We start from the raw sequence: 20,966 nt of genomic DNA, 5'->3' as shown, positions 1-20,966 counted from the left end.
GTTTATTCATGTTCTTAATTGTCGGGATCACCCATAGAATCTTGAATCTTGTCTATTTCGTCCTTGATGTCGGGAATTTTTTTTAGCAATTACACATAATTGTTTTTGCATACCTTCTGCCTTGGAGTTGATCTTGCAAACATACTTGCGAATTTGTTGAAGAAGACTCAAGGTTGTTGGATCACAAGAACCGTCAAGAGGTTAAATAGATTCCTTTTTTCTTTTGTTCTCGTTCGTTCTCATACGTTGGATGTACTTTCAAGAACTAGAGTTTGAGATCCACTGTAGTTCCCAATTGGATCAATGTCGAATTCATCACAAATGCGTCCAATGAAACAAGGAAACCCGAATATCTTCTTGGTTACCGTCATTGATACCATTTGAGAAATGATCAACCCAGATATATCAAGACTTTGAATTCTCTTTTTAAGAAAATAAACTAACTCTGCAAAATTATGACTCCAATATGCATCCCCAATCGTGGATGGAAAAATGTTATGTACATGTCAAGACTTTGAGTTCTAGTTTAGATGAGTGTACTCAGGTGAGTCACTTAATTTTGCTAAATCTGGGATAGCTTTCAGTCCAAAAGTCCCCAATCAGGTTAAAAATAATAGTTCAAGTATTCTCCAGATTAGTAGATTGGCGTTGAATGATAAGTACCTTGGAGTTTCTCTTATGCTCCATAGAAATAAAATGCAATCCTTTAATGGGATTATTGATAAGTTTTATGGTAGGTTAGCGGGTTGGAAACCTAAATTTCTAAACCAAGCTGAGAGAACTATTTTAATCCAATATGTTCGTGGCTCCCTTGCTACTCACCATATGGTTGTTTTTCCTATGCCTTCTAAATTAACAAACCCGCTGGATGTTATTCAAATGTGATTTTGGTGGAATAAAAAGAAGACAGGGAAAGGACAATACTTCAAAAAATGGAAAGACATAGCGCTACCTAAGCAAGTAGGAGGTATAGGAATCAAACAGTCAGACATTCTTAATAAAGCGCTTCTTACAAAGTTGGCTTAGAGAACGGTAAATTCTCGTGATACTCTTTGGGTCAAGCTATTGGAAAGTAAGTATTTCATAAACTCTAATCCTCTTCATGATTCCATTTCCACAACAAGTTCTTGGGTATGAAAGGAATTAGGGAAGGTCTAGATATTCTTAGGAATAATATATGTTGGGAGATTGGTGATGACTCTAGTATACATATATGGAGGGATGTTTGGGTTCATAGTATAGATGGGTATGTTAAAAATAATTTCATGTCGACTATCATGCGAACTGTGAACCAACTAATTGACGTTGATACCAAACAATGGGATATAAATACCTTGTCTGCTTTATTTGATAGGTTTACAGTGAATGATATTATGAAAATCAGAATTCCTTATAATGGTAAAGATAATATAAGATGGAAATATATCAAAGAAGGAAACTTCTCAGTCAAGTCAGCATACAAGGCTATTCAAGAGCAGAGTGGAGGTACTATAACTAGTAATCTAAATTGGAAGGGTTTTGGAAAGATAAAATCCGCCCAAGAATCGGTCACTTTCTTTTGAGATGTGTGAAAAAATGTCTCCCAACTAGGGATAGACTTTCCAGGTTTGTACAAAGTATAAATAATACCTGTCCAATGTGTTATTTTGCGATAGAGTCTATGCAACGCACAAGGTATATGCCAAGCTTTAGGTAATGAATTCGTTAACACTGTTAATGGGATATCTTCATTAATTGGATTGTGGTAATTTTCTTAACTGTTAATAACACCTCATTGATTAATGTTCAGCTTAGAGATAAAATTGTCTTTGGTTTTTGGATGATTTGGAAGGCTCGTTGTTCGCTAATTTTTGAGAATGTGCAAGTTAGTGCAAATGGAGTGGCAAGGAAAAGCATAAAATTCTATACATAATGAAATAATTCTATGCAAGAATCTAATGTTATACAAAATTCTGTTAGAAATGTCCCTAAAGGGTCTTGTCCTATAAGAGATGTGATAAGTTCCTAAAATACATATTTTGAATGTCAATTTCTTATACTTTTCTTTACTATTTTCTCTTGTATTTTTGTATATTATGCTTCGTTTGCATTTTATAGGTGTTTTGGAGTCATGACAAGAAACAATGAAAATTGGAGCTCAATTTAACAGTTAGCGAACTTAAGAGTTGATGGACTTGGAGTTAGCAAGCATTGCAAGTCTCGAAAGTATAAAATACAGGTAATACAGAAGCAGCCACTCTTTTATGCTCAAGGAAGTCCTTGAGTTTTGAAACATATTACTAAATGCACTAAGTTCTCTGCTAAGGGACACTACTTTCCTACCTATAAGGTTGTGTTTGATAATGGAGAAAGGAAACAATTCCATGGAATCAGTTCCCTAGGGGAGGCAAAGAAAGATTTTTCATGGAATTCCACGAAATTGAGTTTAAAACATACTTTAGGCCACATTTATTTTGCAACTCCATGGAAACAGATTTTTGACCAAACGACGGAAAGCATGCTATTTCCATGGAAAGATGGCTAATTCCATGGAATTAACTCCTATCAAACACAGCCTAACATAAATCCAGAAATTTGTCTCGGCCAGTTTGCAGCAATTCATTCTCTTCTAATCACGATTAGTTCACCGCCAATCTTCTTGCGTCGGTTAACCAAAATCTTGGTGGGTGTCTCAAAGGGTTAGGACGTATTCTTGACACATGGTGCTGGTGTTGTTTTGGTTTTGGGTTCTGCTTTAGCCTGAATAACATGGAAGAGTGGCAGTAGTGCTGCCCTTCAAATCGATGATTAACTAAGAGGAGCGGGGGCAGTATTAAAATACATTAATAATAATGAGAAGTGGGTTTTCCTTAAATTTCTGTATGACAGTGAAAATGGTTTGAATTTGAATAGGGTTTTGTGGACCTAAAACAGATAAAAGAAAATGAGTTTTTGTGAGATTAATGTATGGTTATGAGTTCTGAAATGAATGGGAAGAATAAGTTCGTGTTATATTTAAATTATATGCAGGGAAGGAGATATAGTGAGATTATAAATCAACAACATGTACGTATCTTCTTCATCACCGGAAACTGCATAGCAGTTGTTCGAGAAAATGCCTGAACCACCAGAGCTTTTAAACTTGGAAAGGAGTGGAACTGAAGTGATTTTTTTTTGACTCAAAAAGGGATAAATTTTAATAATAAAACCAATGCATCACTAAGGAAGTAATGACAATGGAAGAGAAAACAAAAACAGGACCAAAATAAGCAGCAATAAACAAGCTGCAATTACAGTAAAGAAACAAAACCAAAAACAAACCAGGCTGAGAAGCTACTTAATGAATGACAGCCTCCCAGTTATGCAACACCATGTCCAAAGAAATGCCTTCAAAAATGTTTGTACCAACACACCAATTGTAGATGAAAGCCTTGAAACTATCTTTCACATTCTCCACAAGTTATGCACTGCACCATATTCTTGTCGCTGAACCAAGTCTTATTAACAACAAGTTATGGTTTATATGAGTCTAGAGGTACGAGCTACATTCTGATCTCGAATGGGACAGGAAAATATTGATTAAAACTCGTGTAGGTTGGGTCAAGTTTTGGCACCAAGAAGGTGACCATTCGCAGTTATAGTCGACTGCAACATTTTCTTGCCGGTTATGAATCCTAGGGATGTATACAAAGTAGGGTTGGTCTTCTATCACTTATTTTAGAAGTTGAGATAAACATGGAAACAATGGTCGAATTTTGAAAGATTGATTTTGTAAAAGTTTGCCGAGAAACCAGCCATGAAGATGGGTTATTGCCATCAGTTTTGTGGGATGGACGGAGGAGATGGGAGGTAATTTATAAGTCGAGAGGAAATAGGAGCTGGGTCTCTATCTAGTTCTACTCTACAGGATTCTAGAACAAGAAACAATGAAGCTATAAAAGGGATCAAGAGCTACAAAACATCAGGCATCCCACATACCCCCTACCAGCTTCTCACAACCCTATTTTCAGCGATCTTTTGCTCGTTTAACTACCACCATTCCATCACCAGCATCTCACATGTATACTTGCACTTGCATCTCCACCAGCATACACTATTGCACCTTCACCACCATCCTTGCCACCAGTTCACAGTACCAACTGCGTACACCCACCAACAGTAGCAGCTGGAGTTCAGTTCCATCTTCCATTAACAACAACAACTGCATCCATCACCAGCACTCCGCATGTTCACAGCAAATCCAACTTTCACCAACGGCGAAACAACAGACTACCTCCACAGTTGCAGTCTATACCTCCAGTTCATACGCCGTCGCCGTACTACCACCCGTTCGCATAAGTTCCACCAATCCACCTGTTGCTTCCTTGGTTTGCTAGTTTGGTTTGTTGTTACAGTTTCATATTTTTATTTTATTTCATTATGAACTCCAGTAGCTAAGTATATTGACTTGGGACGATTTCAATGTACGGTACATGAACTCAAATTGATATTTACAAAGCATGTTTTCTTGCAATTTTCTAATTATTGTTCATTCTTTATGGTACCTATAGTGTTTATGAATTCATTTCTCAATCGTTTAAGTTGCAAATTAATGCTAGTTTGGAAATTCTTCGACCCGTAATTGTTTACAAATTCTGAATGCAAGTAGCAATATATGGGTATTGATGATGGGACTATGTTAATTACCCATATGTAGAAATTGACACTATTAGGTGATTCAAGCTTTTGAATTCATCACTAGGAGCAATCTTATCTCATAAAACGTAAAGCACTTGTGTAAGTCACACCCAGAGAGCGTACTTCTAGGAAACTTGACAAGTAGAATCCAGTAGTCGAGCGCTTCCGTATCCGGTAAATTTAGGATATAATAACGAAAAGTTGCGCGTACTAATTATTCTAGGGTTGTTAGTAACAAGATACTTTGCAGAAACTAGCTATGTCAATAAGATTCACGTTTTATGACCGAAAAAGAATCCTTGATCATTCTCGTCCTCATATCTGCATTAATATTTGTGTCCATAGGCAGCTCCGGGATTTCTTCTTCAAAATCCGTCTTCTTCAACTCAATGGGGAGGTGTGATGCTTTCTTCGCGATTGCCTTCCTTGTAACTCCTCCTTCTCCTTGAGTACCACTTGGTTTTCCTTCTTCTCGAGTGAATTCTGAAGCGCTTGCTTGTACTTCTTCTTGAGTTCCTTGTTGAACGCTTGGTTCCACTCCTTTTTGGCTCCTTTCCCTTTCTCTCCGCGCACTAGTGCTTAGTTTCTTACCCCCTTTTTGACGAGGCCCTGTAACAGTTGTATCTTGGATTTTCTTACCTCGCCTGTCCCTAAACAATAAAATTGGTTCGTAAGAATTACATTACAAACTTCACAATCAGAAGTTATAATTAAAATATGACTTTTGATTATTCACAATCGGAAGCACGAGTAAAATATGTTGTTCCTATTACACACAATCGTAAGTCCTATTCTAGTTCTATCTCCCGATTATGCATCAATTTGGGTCCAGAAACTGAGAAAGTCATGAGGCATACATAATCAGAACAAAACAATATAACATATCAACCGATTGCATATACTCGGAAGTAAAAAAATATCCTTTGGATTCCGATTAAAACGTAGCCCCGAAATTGGATTTTGCTAAAATCACAGAATTTTCAAATTTTACAACTTACATAATCGGAAGTGTGTTGAATTCGTCTAACCTACGATTATGAATAATCGGAAGACAAATACTATATAATATCTCCGATTCTGGGTACGAATTGTGTGTCCCTACATGTTCTAATTCTTTGCTAAAATCGTAAGGCAACATATAACTTAGCTACCGATTATGTCAATTTTATGGTTCAGTGGCAAATAGCTTTGTATAATCGGGAGTAATCTGTAAAACTTAACTCTCGATTCTGGTCGATGTAACCGAAAACCCTAGAAAATGGACGTAATCGGGAGATAAAATTTAGATCTAACTACCGATTCTGGGAAATAACTGAAAACCCTTGAACTTATTTTAATGGATTCGAAAAATTTAAGCAACATAAACGAGTAAAAAGATAGAAACTTACCTAATTGGGGACATTTGCTCGAGAGTTTGATTATCAGAATCACCACCACCACCTACATCAGTGGCGTCATACTTTTCATGTTCTTCTTGTTCGTGTTCTTCGTCGTTTGCAGCAGATGTTTCTCGATCTTTCGTGGGTTCATTAGGATCAGTCATCATTTTATAGAAAAATCGACGATGTTTTTGATTCCGCGATGAACGACGATGATGAATTGAAGTTTGAATAGGGAGGAATAATGTTTTTAGTCTCCACAATCGGAAGGGAAGAAGAATATGAGAACACGAGTCTAAAAGAAGAAAGAAAAAGAAATGAAATTCCTAGGTTTTGGGCGGTATTAATCGTCTAAAGGTTGTGTCGGCAACTATAATCGGTAGTCGTAAGATGTTCATTTGCTACCGATTATAGACGGTTGTCCTAAATTCGTTTACCTCTGCAAAGCAGATAAAATTGAGTTTTCTACTTTAACAATCAGTAGATATGATATGTTATTTGTCTACCGATTATGTCAATATCCCATTCTTACATAAACTAGTAATCGGTAGACAAAAACTCTATAGTTAACTACCGATTATGAAGGGACATAAATGTATTTTCAACCTATTTTGTCTTATTAGTCGCCCCTAATTCTTTCAGGGTAGCCCCTAATGACGCCAGGTAAAATAACCCCATTTGTATTAACATTACAACTCCATTTGTATTTTTTTTTTCATTTGCGATAAAAGGGCTGCAATATGGGTCGATTATAGGAATGGGAAAATTAGGCTAAGGTCCCACCCATGGATTACCCATAATATCAATCCCTTAATTAAAAGAAGTTTAAATCTAGGTCCCAAAATATTAAAAAGACATTGATACCCTTATGCATATTGTCAAGCCCATAATAAAATAAAATTTAAATCTAGGCCCAAGATTATTAAATATAGTAAACATGATGTCATACTCATCTTTACCACCGACCACCACCACCACCTCCGACGACGACCACCACCAATTACCGTCGCCGCCCACAACCACCACCACCAACCACCGTCGGCCGCCACCATCGACCACCGCCATCCACCAATAACATATGGATGTGTAATCTGAAGTTACATATGCAACGTGCATGTGTATCCATAAGTTGCACATGGGTATGGCATGAAACAGCTACACATGCGTAGGACATGTGTAAGCGGAAGTTACACATGCACATGACATGTATATCCAGAGGTACACATCCATATGGCATGTGTAATGAGAAGTTACACATCAAAAAAATAGACATAAAAAAATACATGTATTACTTTAAGATTTATTTACAATAATTTCTTAGCATGTGTAACTAACACATCTATCTAGTGTAATTGGAAGTTACATATGCATCTATCTAGTGTAATTGAGATTTACACATGCATCTGACTTGTGTATTCAGCGTCAACTCCAATTCCAGCGAGACCAATACCACAAATAAGTAATTAGCTTTTATGAAGTTATTGGAAACCTGAAATATAACAACAAGCAATCAGTTTTTATAATATCAAATGAACAGTACATACAACAATGTATAGTTTCACATGAATATGACTAGTGTAACTAGGAGTTACACATTCATATTGGAATTCAGCACCAGAAACAACCACTACTTCTGGTTTTGGTTCTACTTCTTTTTCCTTTCTAACCACAATCACATTAGATTTCACAACTGAATCTAGCAAAATCAACATCTTCCTAGTGTAATTGGTAATACACATGGATTTTCCTCATGTAACTAAGAGTTATAGATGTTCATAAAATGTTAAGAATTGAGAAGAGAATCAAATTTCTTGGAGTTTAGTTTTTACCTCCCAGAGTTGTGCTGCAGTATCTTGAACCTAACACCTTGAATTCCTATTTGCTTTACCAATTTTAACACGAAAAGTTACCTGAAAAGCAAAATTCAACAGCAAAAAAGGCTTAGCTGAAGTATAAGAACTTAACCATATAACTTAACAACTAAAGTTACATATATCAAACCTAAACCTGAAGTATGAGAAAGAAAAAAAAGCTCACCTGCAATACTCCATGTATGATTTCAGACTCAGTGTACAGTGGAATTATGAAAATTGTTTTTTCAACTTGTTTTTGCTTTTCAACCACAGTCTCATTAGATTTCATACTAAATCTATCAAAATCATCAGCATCTTCCTAGTGTAACTGACAGATACACATGCATTTTCCTAGTGTAACTAAAATTTACAGATGCATTTTCCTAGTGTAACTACAAGTTACAGATGCTCATATATAAATCACATCCGAGACATGAATACTAGATACTTCAGTTGTAAAAGGCTAAGGAAATACCTATACAGATATAAGCGAAGACTGACAAACATCAAATAAAACATACAACTACATGCCAGGAAACTACAGTTTTATAAGTGAGATTAATCTAAATGAAACTACATCTTTCATTACCTCCCAATACAACTTTTGATTACTACAAAAACGTATAGATACTAACCTGTGCTAGCACATCAACTTTTGATTACTACAACAACAATTCCACCACCACGACCTAATCTTCCACCTCTACCTACATTCCACCACTCACACCCTACCTCCAACTCCAATACCACCACCAGCTCCAAAACTTGCACCTACACCACCACCACCACTTTGAACCAGATAAGATCCTTCATATTAAGAATTGCACTAACACAAACATAAAAACATCATGAAATAAATGTAAAAGAATTTTTGGTTTCTAAGGCAGTTAAAAGAAGTAATACAACTAAAAGAACTTGGACAAAGTTCATACATATGCAAACTCTACTCATGAAATGAATAAAATCATTAACCTTCTAGTGGCTTAGGCATGTGTAATCGGCAGTTACACATGCATATGACATGTGTAAGCCGAAGTTACACATATCATAAGCATGTGTAAGCGTAAGTTAAACATGCATATGGAATGTGTAAGCGGAAGTTAAACATGCATATGTGAAAAAACGAGGGTACCCAAATATACCTCAATCTAAAACTTTTGCTACCTATAAGTCCTTTCTCTGAAAGTGATTGTCTATGGACTGATTCGAGACAATACAAATAATCGGTTCACACTTCGTGTGATCGTATATGGATACAAGATCGAGACAATACAACAACGAAGTATGTTTACTTGATAAAAAGGGTCGGACTTAACCAAACACAATAGAATTACTTATCAAGTAAATAGGAATTAACGTTTGTGTAATTTACTTTAAATTATAATAAAGACAATTATAATTGCGGAAAATAAAAGTAAATGACACAACAAGATTTTATTAATGAGGAAACCGCAAATGCAGAAAAACCCCCGGACCTTGTCCAGAATTGAATACTCTCAGGATTAAGCCGCTATACAAAATAAACCAACTTCGTATAGTTGAGACCAAGCAACTAAACCTATAGTTCACCTAGTTCCGTCTGTATTCCCACGCCTCCAACTTATGAGTAAGTCACGTACTTGGAACAATTCCTTTGGTTCGTATTCCAAACAGTAAAGGAACAACAAATCTGTTTGGTAGCAACTCTCTTCAACCAAGTGATATGAGTTCGACAAAGGCTCTTCTGTTTATCTCAATAAACTCCTTCGTCAGGTTCTAAGATTTATCTTATTCTCAATTACCAAAGTAATTGTAAAGATTTTGCAATCAATACTTTTAATCACAAAGAATTGTATTGATGCCGATCTACACAACTAATCAGTCCAATCTATCACAAGGATAAACCGATTATATTTGGATCCTCTATACCGAAACAAGTATTGTACACACCAAAGATTATGAACCCCAAATCAGAAATCTTCAATATATTCTTTGTTTTCAAATCTTCTTAGATCTTCAATAAACACCTGCACATCTCTTGTAATCAATCACGCACAGAAGGGAGTCTGTTAACAATGGATTATCACAAGACGTCTTTAGATCTGCGAACAGTCTAAAGATCACTGTCGAAACTTCGATCTAGCTTGAGTGAATCTTATATCATAAGAGAAGATTCTCAAGTATAAACAAACTAGGTGCAATCAAAGTTCAACCACCGTTAGTCAATCAAATCAATCGAAAACAAAAGATAAACCGCAATTATCTACTTTCCCACCAACGGTACTAATAGATCTTCCCAATCCCAAGGAAGACTTTAAACTAACCGGCCGTAAGAGATTTCACCTAATTAGGTTACTCTCCTCTCCGAATAGGTGACTTTACCAGTAACAACACAACCGAGGAAGTTTGTTGTCACGAAGGATTAGTTTGCTAGAAATGCAAACTTCAAGTATTTATTGACAAGGAAGTTTGGACACCAAGGAATTTCCCATACCGAAAATATTCTCAAGATATTCATTAAAGTTCAGATTAGGTTTCCATAATTCCTGGAAATGCCCTGTCCAAAATATTAACCGAAAATCTCTTTGGAAAATCTCTAACTAGTAAATGCACATTACTAATTCTCATTTTCCTAAAATAAAATTAACAACCTTAATTAAAATATTCTTAACTTATATATGTTTCGATCCTGGGATTTTCTTCCTTTAGCTATTAAGGAATAATTTTGAACAATTAAAGATTAACATTTATTGCACGTGTTCAAAGTATGTCGACATCCTTACTTTGTAAGTCCTCTTTCATACTTCAAATCTTGAAACTGATTTTCCACACTTCCAAACAAGTTTAGAATTGGTTCATCTGACTTTCAAGAACTATGTGGTTGATTAAGAACACTCAATCATAAATCATGGGTTTAATGGTTCTACCAAAACAAGTTTCGGTTCTACCTCCATGTGAGTATTGTGCATAATCACACTATCTTTCCAAAATTTGGTTGGCTAGGTACTAGGATCAGTTCCCCACATATATATGGTATCTAACTTGTACTTGATGCACATGTCCATAAGATCGGTTCCCCTTTCTGCTATAAACTTGATGCACCTCATACAAGGATCGATTCCCCTTTGTGATGTGTTGCACCTCTTACTAGGATTGGTTACCCTTTACCCAGAGTTGGTCATACACAAATCACAAACTCGATCATACCATCTCAGGTGATTACTTAAGATCGGTTTCACTAATAAAAGTCATACCAATACAAAAGTAAGGCCTTTGTGAATAGTTTTACCAAGAACATAAACAAGTCATGAGCGGTTATAATAATCACACATATTGGTTGTTCAAGATATATGCAATGAATAACAATACCAATAATGCATGGCGATTTCCTTTTTGATACACAAAACAAGTTCATGAATTTACTTCCTTAAAACACATGCAAAACATTGTTTCCTAGGATGAAATCCTCACCTCATACCCATACATAATCACAATAGCATTCAAACGATTATGTCGATGTCTTATCTACAAAGTTTAATGGTTAAGCAATAAACCTCATATTGTATTCCTTAATACTATGTCTATCTATAGTTCAATCATGCTTCGCAGAAGCACGACTTGAAAGATACGTTAGGGAATGAAACAGTTCAAGTCAAATATCACTAGCCTCAAGTGGAAGGATTATTTTGTCATTGTAGCTCCTTGCTTCTTCACTTCTTCAAGTCTTCGCAATACTTGTAATGTCTCATATCCTAATACTTTCAAGCTAACCTATACGAAGTTGACTCTAGTACATAATCAAGCGACTCTTTAAATGAGTTTTGATTCACTAAAATATGACAACCAAACTTGACATACTAACGCTTGGTGGGTTCAACCGAGCTATGCTCTAACAATATGCATGTGTAAGCCGCAATTATTCATCAGTAGTATGGCTCGTGTACCTGGCACGTACAATTTACAGTATACTCTTATTAGACTATGCATCTTATTGTACAATTTACAGAGTCATCCAATCTGCATGATATCCCATTCCATAAGAGCTTGCAAAAAAAAAATGGACTTCTTATCCTATCCGATTAACATGTGTATCTGTAAATGCACATCTAGTTAGCATGTGTAACTAGTAGCAACATATCCATTTATCTTATGTAACTAGAAGTTACACATCTAATTAACATGTGTAACTAGTAGCTACACAAACATTTATCTTGCCAAGTCAAAATTCGCTAATTTCATCACATAGAGTTTGGAAGATTTAAAATGTTTCAATCAGTTTTGACCTAAGAGTATTCCTCAGTTGTAACAAACATAAGCATATTGCATCAGTTTTGACATAAGAGTATTCATCAGTTATAACAGTGTAAGCACCAAGCTGACATCATCAACATACCTAGTGTTGAAAATATGTCTCTGAAGGAAGATAATTCTGACTGAGAAGCAAAACCCCAAATTTTGCTCTATATTGCACAACTGTTTGGACGATAATTACCTTTGAAGTGAAAACGTAATTTAACTTTAAAGCATGGATAGAATAAGATAACTTCATAAAGTTGAACTTTGACATGTTAGGTTTGAGGTAAAAATATAATCATCTTAGTATGCTAGAAAAGTGAAGGAATTACCTTCTCCGGGTCATATGTGAGAAGTTTATTCAGTAAATCAATCCAGAATCAGACAGATTTGGGGATCCAGTGAAAGATGTGGCTGGAAATTTTTTACCCATTAGGTTATACCTGAAATACATAGGTCATAGGTTACAAACAACATTAAATATTTATCTCCAAACTGAAAGAATGCCACAAAGGAAAACCCAATGCATAAGTACTAGTACCAAATTTTGGCATGGACACCAACATATCCATCTTCAAGTGCAAGGTCATTTGCTAAAGGAATTAAGCTTCGGAGGAGGTAGGGGATTCAGATCCTCACAAATCAGCTGGGACAAGTAAAAATGCAAAAGATCAGCATATCTTCCACTAGAAAAATTCATAAAATCAAAGCATCTAGTGAATAATCGATTACAGTTTCCAATTCATCAAAAATGCCCAAAATTTGAACAAAAGCAAACAGTTTTCTAGCAACAAAAACCTCATTTGAATGTCGTTGCCATATGAGATCGAAAATTAAAAGTGGATGAAATTCAATTCAAATTAAACCTATGGGTAATAGAGATGATGAGTCGTTGATATCAAATCTCTAATCAGTTTTCAGATCGTATCTTGAAATTGATAGTTACGACGATTTTGACGAAGAACAGATCTGAAAATTTTGTTCAAGATTCTTCAAAAAGATTACATTGATGCAACTAGAGAGAGTAGTTGATTGTAAATCTAAGATCTAATTTCGGTTCAGATAAGTTAATTGAAAAGCGTATGAAGAATTAGGTTCTGAAAACTGTAAAATGTTTTTCTGAGATTTGTTTATGAAATAAATAAACTAAAATCTCTCAACCGAAGCATCATCACTAATAGAAGAGGATACTTATCTATATACTTAGCTTGTTGATGAATTTATATTGAATATGCGGATCATGTTTCTCGGATTCATTTTTTTTCTACTGGAACTGATGCTCCTCCTTCTCCTGGTGGTGGATTTATGATCTCTGTCATCGCCATCGATGACATACTTGTTCAAACCTTTGGATCTTTCAAATTTCAGAGAACAAAAACCCAAGAAAAATTGTTATAATAACAACAGTGAAATCGTGCGATGAAAACTAGAACAAACATCGAAATTAATCAAACTGAAAAACACAATCGATTGACGCTGCTCAAAATCAATCGATAGTCTCTGCTAAAAATCAATTTTGAAACCCTAGAAATTTTTTCGCAAGAACTGGAGAGAGAAAATGAAATTAGAAATGAAAATATCTAATAAGTTTCCTATGATATATATAGTAAAGGATAGTGTTGTCATTATAAAATTCATAATAATTAATTATGGGCCAGACCTGATTTTTTTTTTTTTTTTGATATTTCGGGCCTAGTAATAGCATTTTCCTGAAGTATGGAGTTGATAGTGAAGGATCCATTTTGTGGGGCTTCTCTATATTGAACCCATATAGTAGGGGGGTTATAGTAGTTTTAATTTGAGAGTATTTGTGGATCTAATGCAGCAATAGTTTGATAATCATAGGCTGAATAAAATAAAAAATTCTCACAATGCTGAGTGATGAGTCCAAATTTGTGCACCCTCTTGTAATGACCCGTCCCTCCACCGATACTGCCCCACTTAGCCACTGCAGTTATCCGGTAGTGTGGGGTTTTCAACAGGCATCGCAGCGGTGATCCAGCAGCAACTTCCCGGGAGGTCACCCATTCCAGGATTGCTCCCGCCCGAGCACGCTTAACTGGAGAGTTTTCTGTCAACTCTGACTGGTCATTACAAATGGTATCAGAGTCGACGACGGGTCACCTGCCGAGGGTGGGAAGGTACGCTGGACGGAGTTGGTCCAGGTGCTTCTCATGAGGGGAAGGGAACGTCGGAGATCTGGGCTTGTATATATATTACGGAGTCGAGGACGGCTCCAATTTAAGGTGGTAGTATTGTAATACCCCGATATTCAGCAGTGGTTGGCCGAATGGTATATAAGTAATGGTTTGTCCTTTCCTAATACCGAGGCCTTTTCAGCACAATTGGTTCCAGAGTTGGCAGAAAACTCTCCAGTTAAGCCGTGCTCGGACAGGAGCAATCCTGGGATGGGTGACCTCCCGGGAAGTTGCTGCTGGATTACCGCAACGATGCCCGTTGAAAATCCCATACTATCGGATAACTGCAGTGTCTAAGTGGGGACATTATCGGTGGAGGGACGGGTCATTACACCTCTAAAACCGGGGTGCACATTCGATTCCTCTCAATTGGAGGTGATTTAGGTTGCAACACTAGTTTTGATATTTATATTTTAATAAAAGATTTTCCATTTAAACATAATTTTTCATACAATGAAGTTATATTATCTCTTGTTGCTTCAAAATTAAAAAAAAAAAAAATCTTCTCTCTCGTCTTTTGTTCTTTGTCTTTTTGAATTCATCTTCATCAAGGTTAATTTAATCTGATAAAATCTAAAATTTTGTTTTTCATTCTTTTTTTCCAACATGATTCCATAGAGGAAGTGTGCCAGCTGTGTTAGAACCTACTGATCTCAAAAAAAAAAGGTAATAAGTTAGGTTTCACTTTTATATTATCATATTCAACTTATTGGTATATTATATCCCACGATGTTGATATCTATAATGGAGGAAATTCTATAGTTCGATGGAATTTTATTTTTTAATGAAAAATACTTATTTGTTCTGCAAAACAAGGAAAATTATCTCTTCAATAGCACACTGATATCATTAACAAAGTTTTAACATGGATTTCAAATCTCTAAAATCCAATGTATGCGGTAAACTGTATACGGTGTCCAAACTTCGGACTGTTACAGTATATGAATCGATGATGCATTATCAACATTCCTTCTTATATATAACAAAATATATATTATTACATTATTATTATGAAGTTCATCATTATATTGAAACTGAGTAAATCAAATTAAATAAAACTTCCTAGCATTAGAACCCTAAAAAAGTTTTAAGGACAAATAGTTAACAGAAGAGATGACGGTAAAATAATACTATATTGTAAGATACTGTTAAAGAAATTATCCTTGAGAAGCTGGATTCAGAAAGATTATATTAAAAATTAACAAATGAGAAAATTCTAGCATTTTTGAATTTGGAAATTAACCAATGAGAACCATTTTTGGGTAAGAGCGAAAATCACGAAAATGTTCAGATTGTTCTTGGACAATATAAATGCACGTTTACATTGAAGACATCATCTGATGAACTCGACAAAAGAGGAAGATGAACTTGATCTGATTACAATTTTGAGAAAATAAAAAATTATGAAAAATAATAATTAATTATCGTATGGAAAATATTTTTTAGTGAAAACCAAAATACTAAATTTGTTTTTGCTACAAAAACGCACCAATGGAGAGGTCCGAAATGTGCATCCCAGTTTCAGAGAGGTGCACAAATCTGGACTCCAAGGTGATATGACGATGTTCATAAATAAATGTGCTTTTTATATAAATAGAAGAATGAAAAAATCTATACGCATTTATATTTACAATTTAGTTTAAAATTATCGATATCCTATTTTTCATTGCTTACTGGGAAAAAGGAAATGAAACGAATACCATTTTTTTCTTCCTTTTTATTCGAATCACTCCATAAACTACCATTTCTCTGTATCACCATTTTTTGTGGTTGTTATATTCAAAATGTGTGTGGGAACTCTCCAATACGTTAGGAGTGAGATTAATTCATTTCGAATAATTTATAATGCAATTTGAAGGTACAACCCGTCGTTTTGCAATCATGCATTATGTTGGCTTCAACATGGTAAAGTTTTTAGTGGAAAAAATTTGGCCGGTTTTGGATCCTGTAGGTGTTCAACGTTATGGGATTCTGCATATTATTTGACAACGGTAGGATAGCATAAGAGGGTGCGTTGATGATGGTTTTTAGTTAAGGGATAAAATTGTAAAATCCTGTATTTAATGTGTTATCATTCTACAAAGAAACCGAGCCATTTAAAAGTGATGAGTGCCCATGCCTCTTTACTTACATATGTATTGAGCAATTCAGTATATTTATATGAAATTTATCCAGAATAGTGCGTGCAACAATAATCCCAAATATTTTGTAAATTTTATCTTCAACCAGCACTACTCACTATTGCATGGTCTTTCGAGTATTTATTCTATGATATGTTCCCCAACCAAACTCTTGATGTTGACATGACATGACAATTAGTGTTTGCTCGCAGTTGAGTAGCATGAATTTCCCGAAATGTCAGGATTGAGATATGCATAGAAATACTCAATTAGAGGCATGCAAAGTTATGCTGCTCTCTGAAACATAATTAATGATTTTGTATGAACGTACAAAATTCACCAGAAATTAATTGATTTTGTGTCAGCCCACAAAATTCAATCTTTTTAACCTAATTTTATTAATTTACAAGAATTAGGTCTCTTGCGGCCTGCGCAATATCTCGAACCCCATTGGTCGAAACTAAACCTAGAAGAGCTAGGAAATTGATCCTCCATGGACTAGTAGGAGCAAAATCCTATCAAAAATAAAAAACAAGAAGTAAAGAGAAACTGCGGCAAATAAAAACAGCATCAAAAGGAGGCCGGCCACGCCCCATATTATTGCTTGCTAGCCCTCTTTCTCATCAACCAATCAGATCGCTTTAAATGCGCAACACACACTTTTGAGTAAAAGTGGAAGTTGGTTAGGCACACACTTAATTCTTTAAGAAATCGAACATAGGCTGCCAATGTCAGTCTCAAAACGTTCACAGCCCCATGATTTCGCGGACTGATGAATTACACTTAACCACCTCCTGGCGTGGCCAAACGTGCTTCACAATGTCCACCGGTGGGCCCACTTCCTTCCCAGCCAATCGGAGCTCATCTAGCCCGCATGTGGCATCCCCAATCGCTATCCAGAAGAAGTCTAGTCGCACCATTGAGAAAAGGGTTTAACGAGCTGAGACCGGCCGTGAGAGTCTCAAATTCATCACGGGCGTCCAACTTAGCAAGCCTAGTTTGATGGCTTAGATTTTGTTTCGGGCGACTAGTGAGGTGCAAACATGCTCGCCGGCGGCTTGCCTGCAGACATGGCCAATCGACCTGCTCAAGCCAACAATTAGCGCCTCAAATCGATTAGCCCAAATTAGGTTGGCCACACAGCTTTAAAAACCCTAAATTGAATCAATGGAAGTATGCAACTGCCGCAAATCATCTCGGCCGTCCAACTTAGCTAGCCGAATTCACCGACCTAGATCTAATTTTAGGTGACCAATAAGATGTCGTCGTGATCTCCGACCATCCTACTTCCATGAGGAACGATCGGCCAAGCTGCAGCTTGCCCATATGGCTCCTAAATGATTGCACAAAGGTGGCTTGTCGCTTTGCCCACGGGAATCTTAATAGATTCAATGCATCCATTAACTGCCGCAAATCATCTCATCCACTCAACTTGGCTAGCCAATTTAACCGTCCTAGATCTAACTTGGGCCGACCAATGGGATGTTAGAATGGCTACCAAACCTCACCTTCCTATAGATACCGACCGGCCTACCTTTGTCGTGCGTGCATGGCTCCTGACAGCTTCCTGAAGTTGGCCGGCCATGCTCCTTTTAAGACATTAAGCTCCGCGACTAATTTGAACGAGCTTTATGCAATGATGCTTTATGAGCATCGATTATTTGAGCTGCTTGCTTAAAAGTGATGCTTTTATGCATCGACTACAAACGATGTTTTACAAATATCGATTTCACAAATAATTTAATTATTTAACCCAAAAATCATTACATGCTATTTCTTGCGGCAAGTCCCATTGATTGGCGTATAACATATGACCGCATGCCGCCTAGCTTGCGCGTGATTCGTCAGAATAGATAGATCTTGCCAGCAAGACCAACTCAGCAACTTGCTACATATTTTCATCGAAAATACTCGATACATCAAACATGTCACAAATTGGGGGATGTTTATCAGGGTATTGGTATGGCGGCTTACAACGTGCGGCGTGCAACATGCCCATTATAAGAAAGTGTCAGGAAAGGCGGACAATTAGTGGCAGCAGAGAAGTAGTGGATGCAAACCAACCTGTCTTCTCTCATAGCAAGACGTGGTTTCCAACATTTTTACGCGATCCCCACTTCTCCACCACTCAACTACTCCCACTTCCTATGAGATCAGGGTGCATTCATCTATGACTTATATAAATAGGTTTTCAACCTATTTCAAACAAGAATGGTTATCAACACAAGTATCCAAAAAAACACAAAAGAACTCATAGCTTGCATTCTGCAAGCGAGTTCCACATTATGAAACAAGTCATAAAACAACCACACTTCAGAGTTAACCATTCTGATCTCAACACCTTCTTCTCTTCCCTCCCTAAGATCAACCCTTCTCCTTCACTTTGTGACTGAAGCAAGGTTGGAACAACCATTTCTCGGTTTAGGCCGGAATTGTACAGATTGATCTCTCGAATCTAAAGTACTCTGTGATGTACATTTGTTTAGGGTCTAGATTCGTCTCTCGGTGGCACACCCAAATTTACCATTTCCAGTACAATCAGTTTTTACCCCAAAATAGGGTGATATGAGATGTCCATTTTTTTTTCTTTCTGAATCACATATCTTTTATTAATTTGTGAAATTGTTACAGCCCAATTACATAGGAAAATAAACTTGCAAAATAAAGAAGACGCCCATAAACTTGTAAATAAAGAACATGCCCATTTCTAAGCCTACATCATTCACTTTAAAGACATGAAAGTTAAACTTTAACCAAATCTAAAGTAATCAACATTGGGCATTTCAATTCTTGGTAAACACTGAGGCCTTCCAATGTGTATTTGTCTTTCACCTGCTGCTAAAGAGGCTCCCTTCTTTGCCATACAATCTGCAGAAAAATTTACTTCCCTGTAGCAATGATGATACTTTATTTGCTTGAGATTTCTTGTAGCCATACACCATCTACCCTTTAGAAACTATGGTACTCTTCCCTGAGCAAATTTTGCAAGCACAGTTTTTGAGTCTGACACTACAATGATATTCTGCCTACTCCATTGAATTTCCAGTTCCAAAGCACACATAATTCCATAGGCTTCTTCCAGATAATTTGAAGCTACACCAATACCTCCAGTTAGAGTACCAAGTACCTGACAAGCTGAATCTCTGAATACAACACCAAATCCTGCAGTACCAGGATTTCCAAATGTTGAGCCATCACAACAGAACATTATAAAGTCTTGTTTAGGTGGAAAACAATGACATTTTCTAATATACTGAAACCTGCAATGTCTAAGACCCAACTGAAACTTTGCTATTATCTCTTGGTCATAGTTTTGGTTCCACTTGGATCCTGTAATTCTTAAACCACCTTCATTCACTAATTTCATAACTCTGCATTTAAATCTCTGCATATTTGGCTTAATGTCTTCAAAATATCTCTTGTTCTTCTGAAACCACAGTTCTTTTAGAATGATACAAGCTGCAGTTATCCAAACTTGTTTAACTAGTGGACTTTTATTTGAGGCACATTTTCATATATCATCAAAAGATCTTGGCAATTTGAACTTAAATATAAAGCATATCCACTTCCAAATCTCAATACTGAAGTTGCACTCCCAGAGCAGGTGATTCATACTGTCTTGTTCAGCTTTACATATGCAGCATCTTGAGACAATTTCATATCCATTCTTTATCATATTCTTATCATAAATGTATATCCCCTGAATCAGTTTCCACACATTGCTGGCAACAGAAGGATGAATAAAAGGTTTCCATAAGTATGTTGACCAGTTAACTAACTGTTCCTTGTGTCTTAACTTATTCACAGCCTATGGAATTGAAAATTCTCCCTTTAAGTTTCTTGTCCATAGTAGGATATCTTCTCCTCTATGGAATTCAGGCATCTGAAGATTATGAAAAATCAGTTGAAGTTCATTGTTATAAGACCACACTCCATTTGACAAGATATCTGACACCTTCAAGTTGATATTCTCAGTTAAATAACTGTTATGTTCAAATCTTTCAAGCAGAGTGCTATCTCCTATCCAAGAATCAAACCAGACAGAAATTATTTTTCTTTTTCCAATAATCCGTCTTGTGTCTTCTTTAAGAGCTTACCATGCCCATTTTAAGCCTGGCCATACTATAGATTTCTGCCACTTAGTGCCCCATTGACCATTTTTTTCCTTGTATTTTGCTTGAAAGAATAAAGCGCAATCTTCTTTTCAATTACTGATTTTCCACATCATCTTCATAAAAAAAGCTCTGTTAATAACAACAAGTCTTGAAATTCCTAATCCACCTTCACTTAAAGGAGTACATACTCTTTTCCTAGAAAAATTATTGTACTGTCTTGTTTCTCCATCTCCTGACCAGAGAAAGTTCCTCATGATTCTTTCACAATTTTTTATGACTGATGCGGGCCATTTGTAGACTGCCATATTATAAACTAGAATACTGCTAAGCACTGACTTAATCAACAGTAATCTTTCTTGAAAAGACAATAACT

At 36.2% G+C, this 20,966-nt stretch overlaps 1 protein-coding gene across 1 annotated transcript; it reads right to left on the bottom strand.

Moving 5' to 3' along the window:
- Positions 1 to 19,434: 19,434 nt before the first annotated feature.
- Positions 19,435 to 20,144, bottom strand: LOC113291700. Its single transcript, XM_026541202.1, has 2 exons — positions 20,094 to 20,144; positions 19,435 to 19,905 (listed from the first exon to the last, which is right to left on the bottom strand). The coding sequence occupies exons 1-2, from the start codon at positions 20,142 to 20,144 to the stop codon at positions 19,435 to 19,437; spliced, it is 522 nt and encodes a 173-aa protein (XP_026396987.1).
- Positions 20,145 to 20,966: the final 822 nt, after the last annotated feature.

Source organism: Papaver somniferum, chromosome 6 (assembly GCF_003573695.1).
Source record: "Papaver somniferum cultivar HN1 chromosome 6, ASM357369v1, whole genome shotgun sequence".
In the NCBI taxonomy this organism is placed as follows: Eukaryota; Viridiplantae; Streptophyta; class Magnoliopsida; order Ranunculales; family Papaveraceae; genus Papaver; species Papaver somniferum.
The sequence above is the reverse complement of the archived record's forward strand: the minus strand, read 5'-3'. Positions and strand labels throughout refer to the sequence as shown.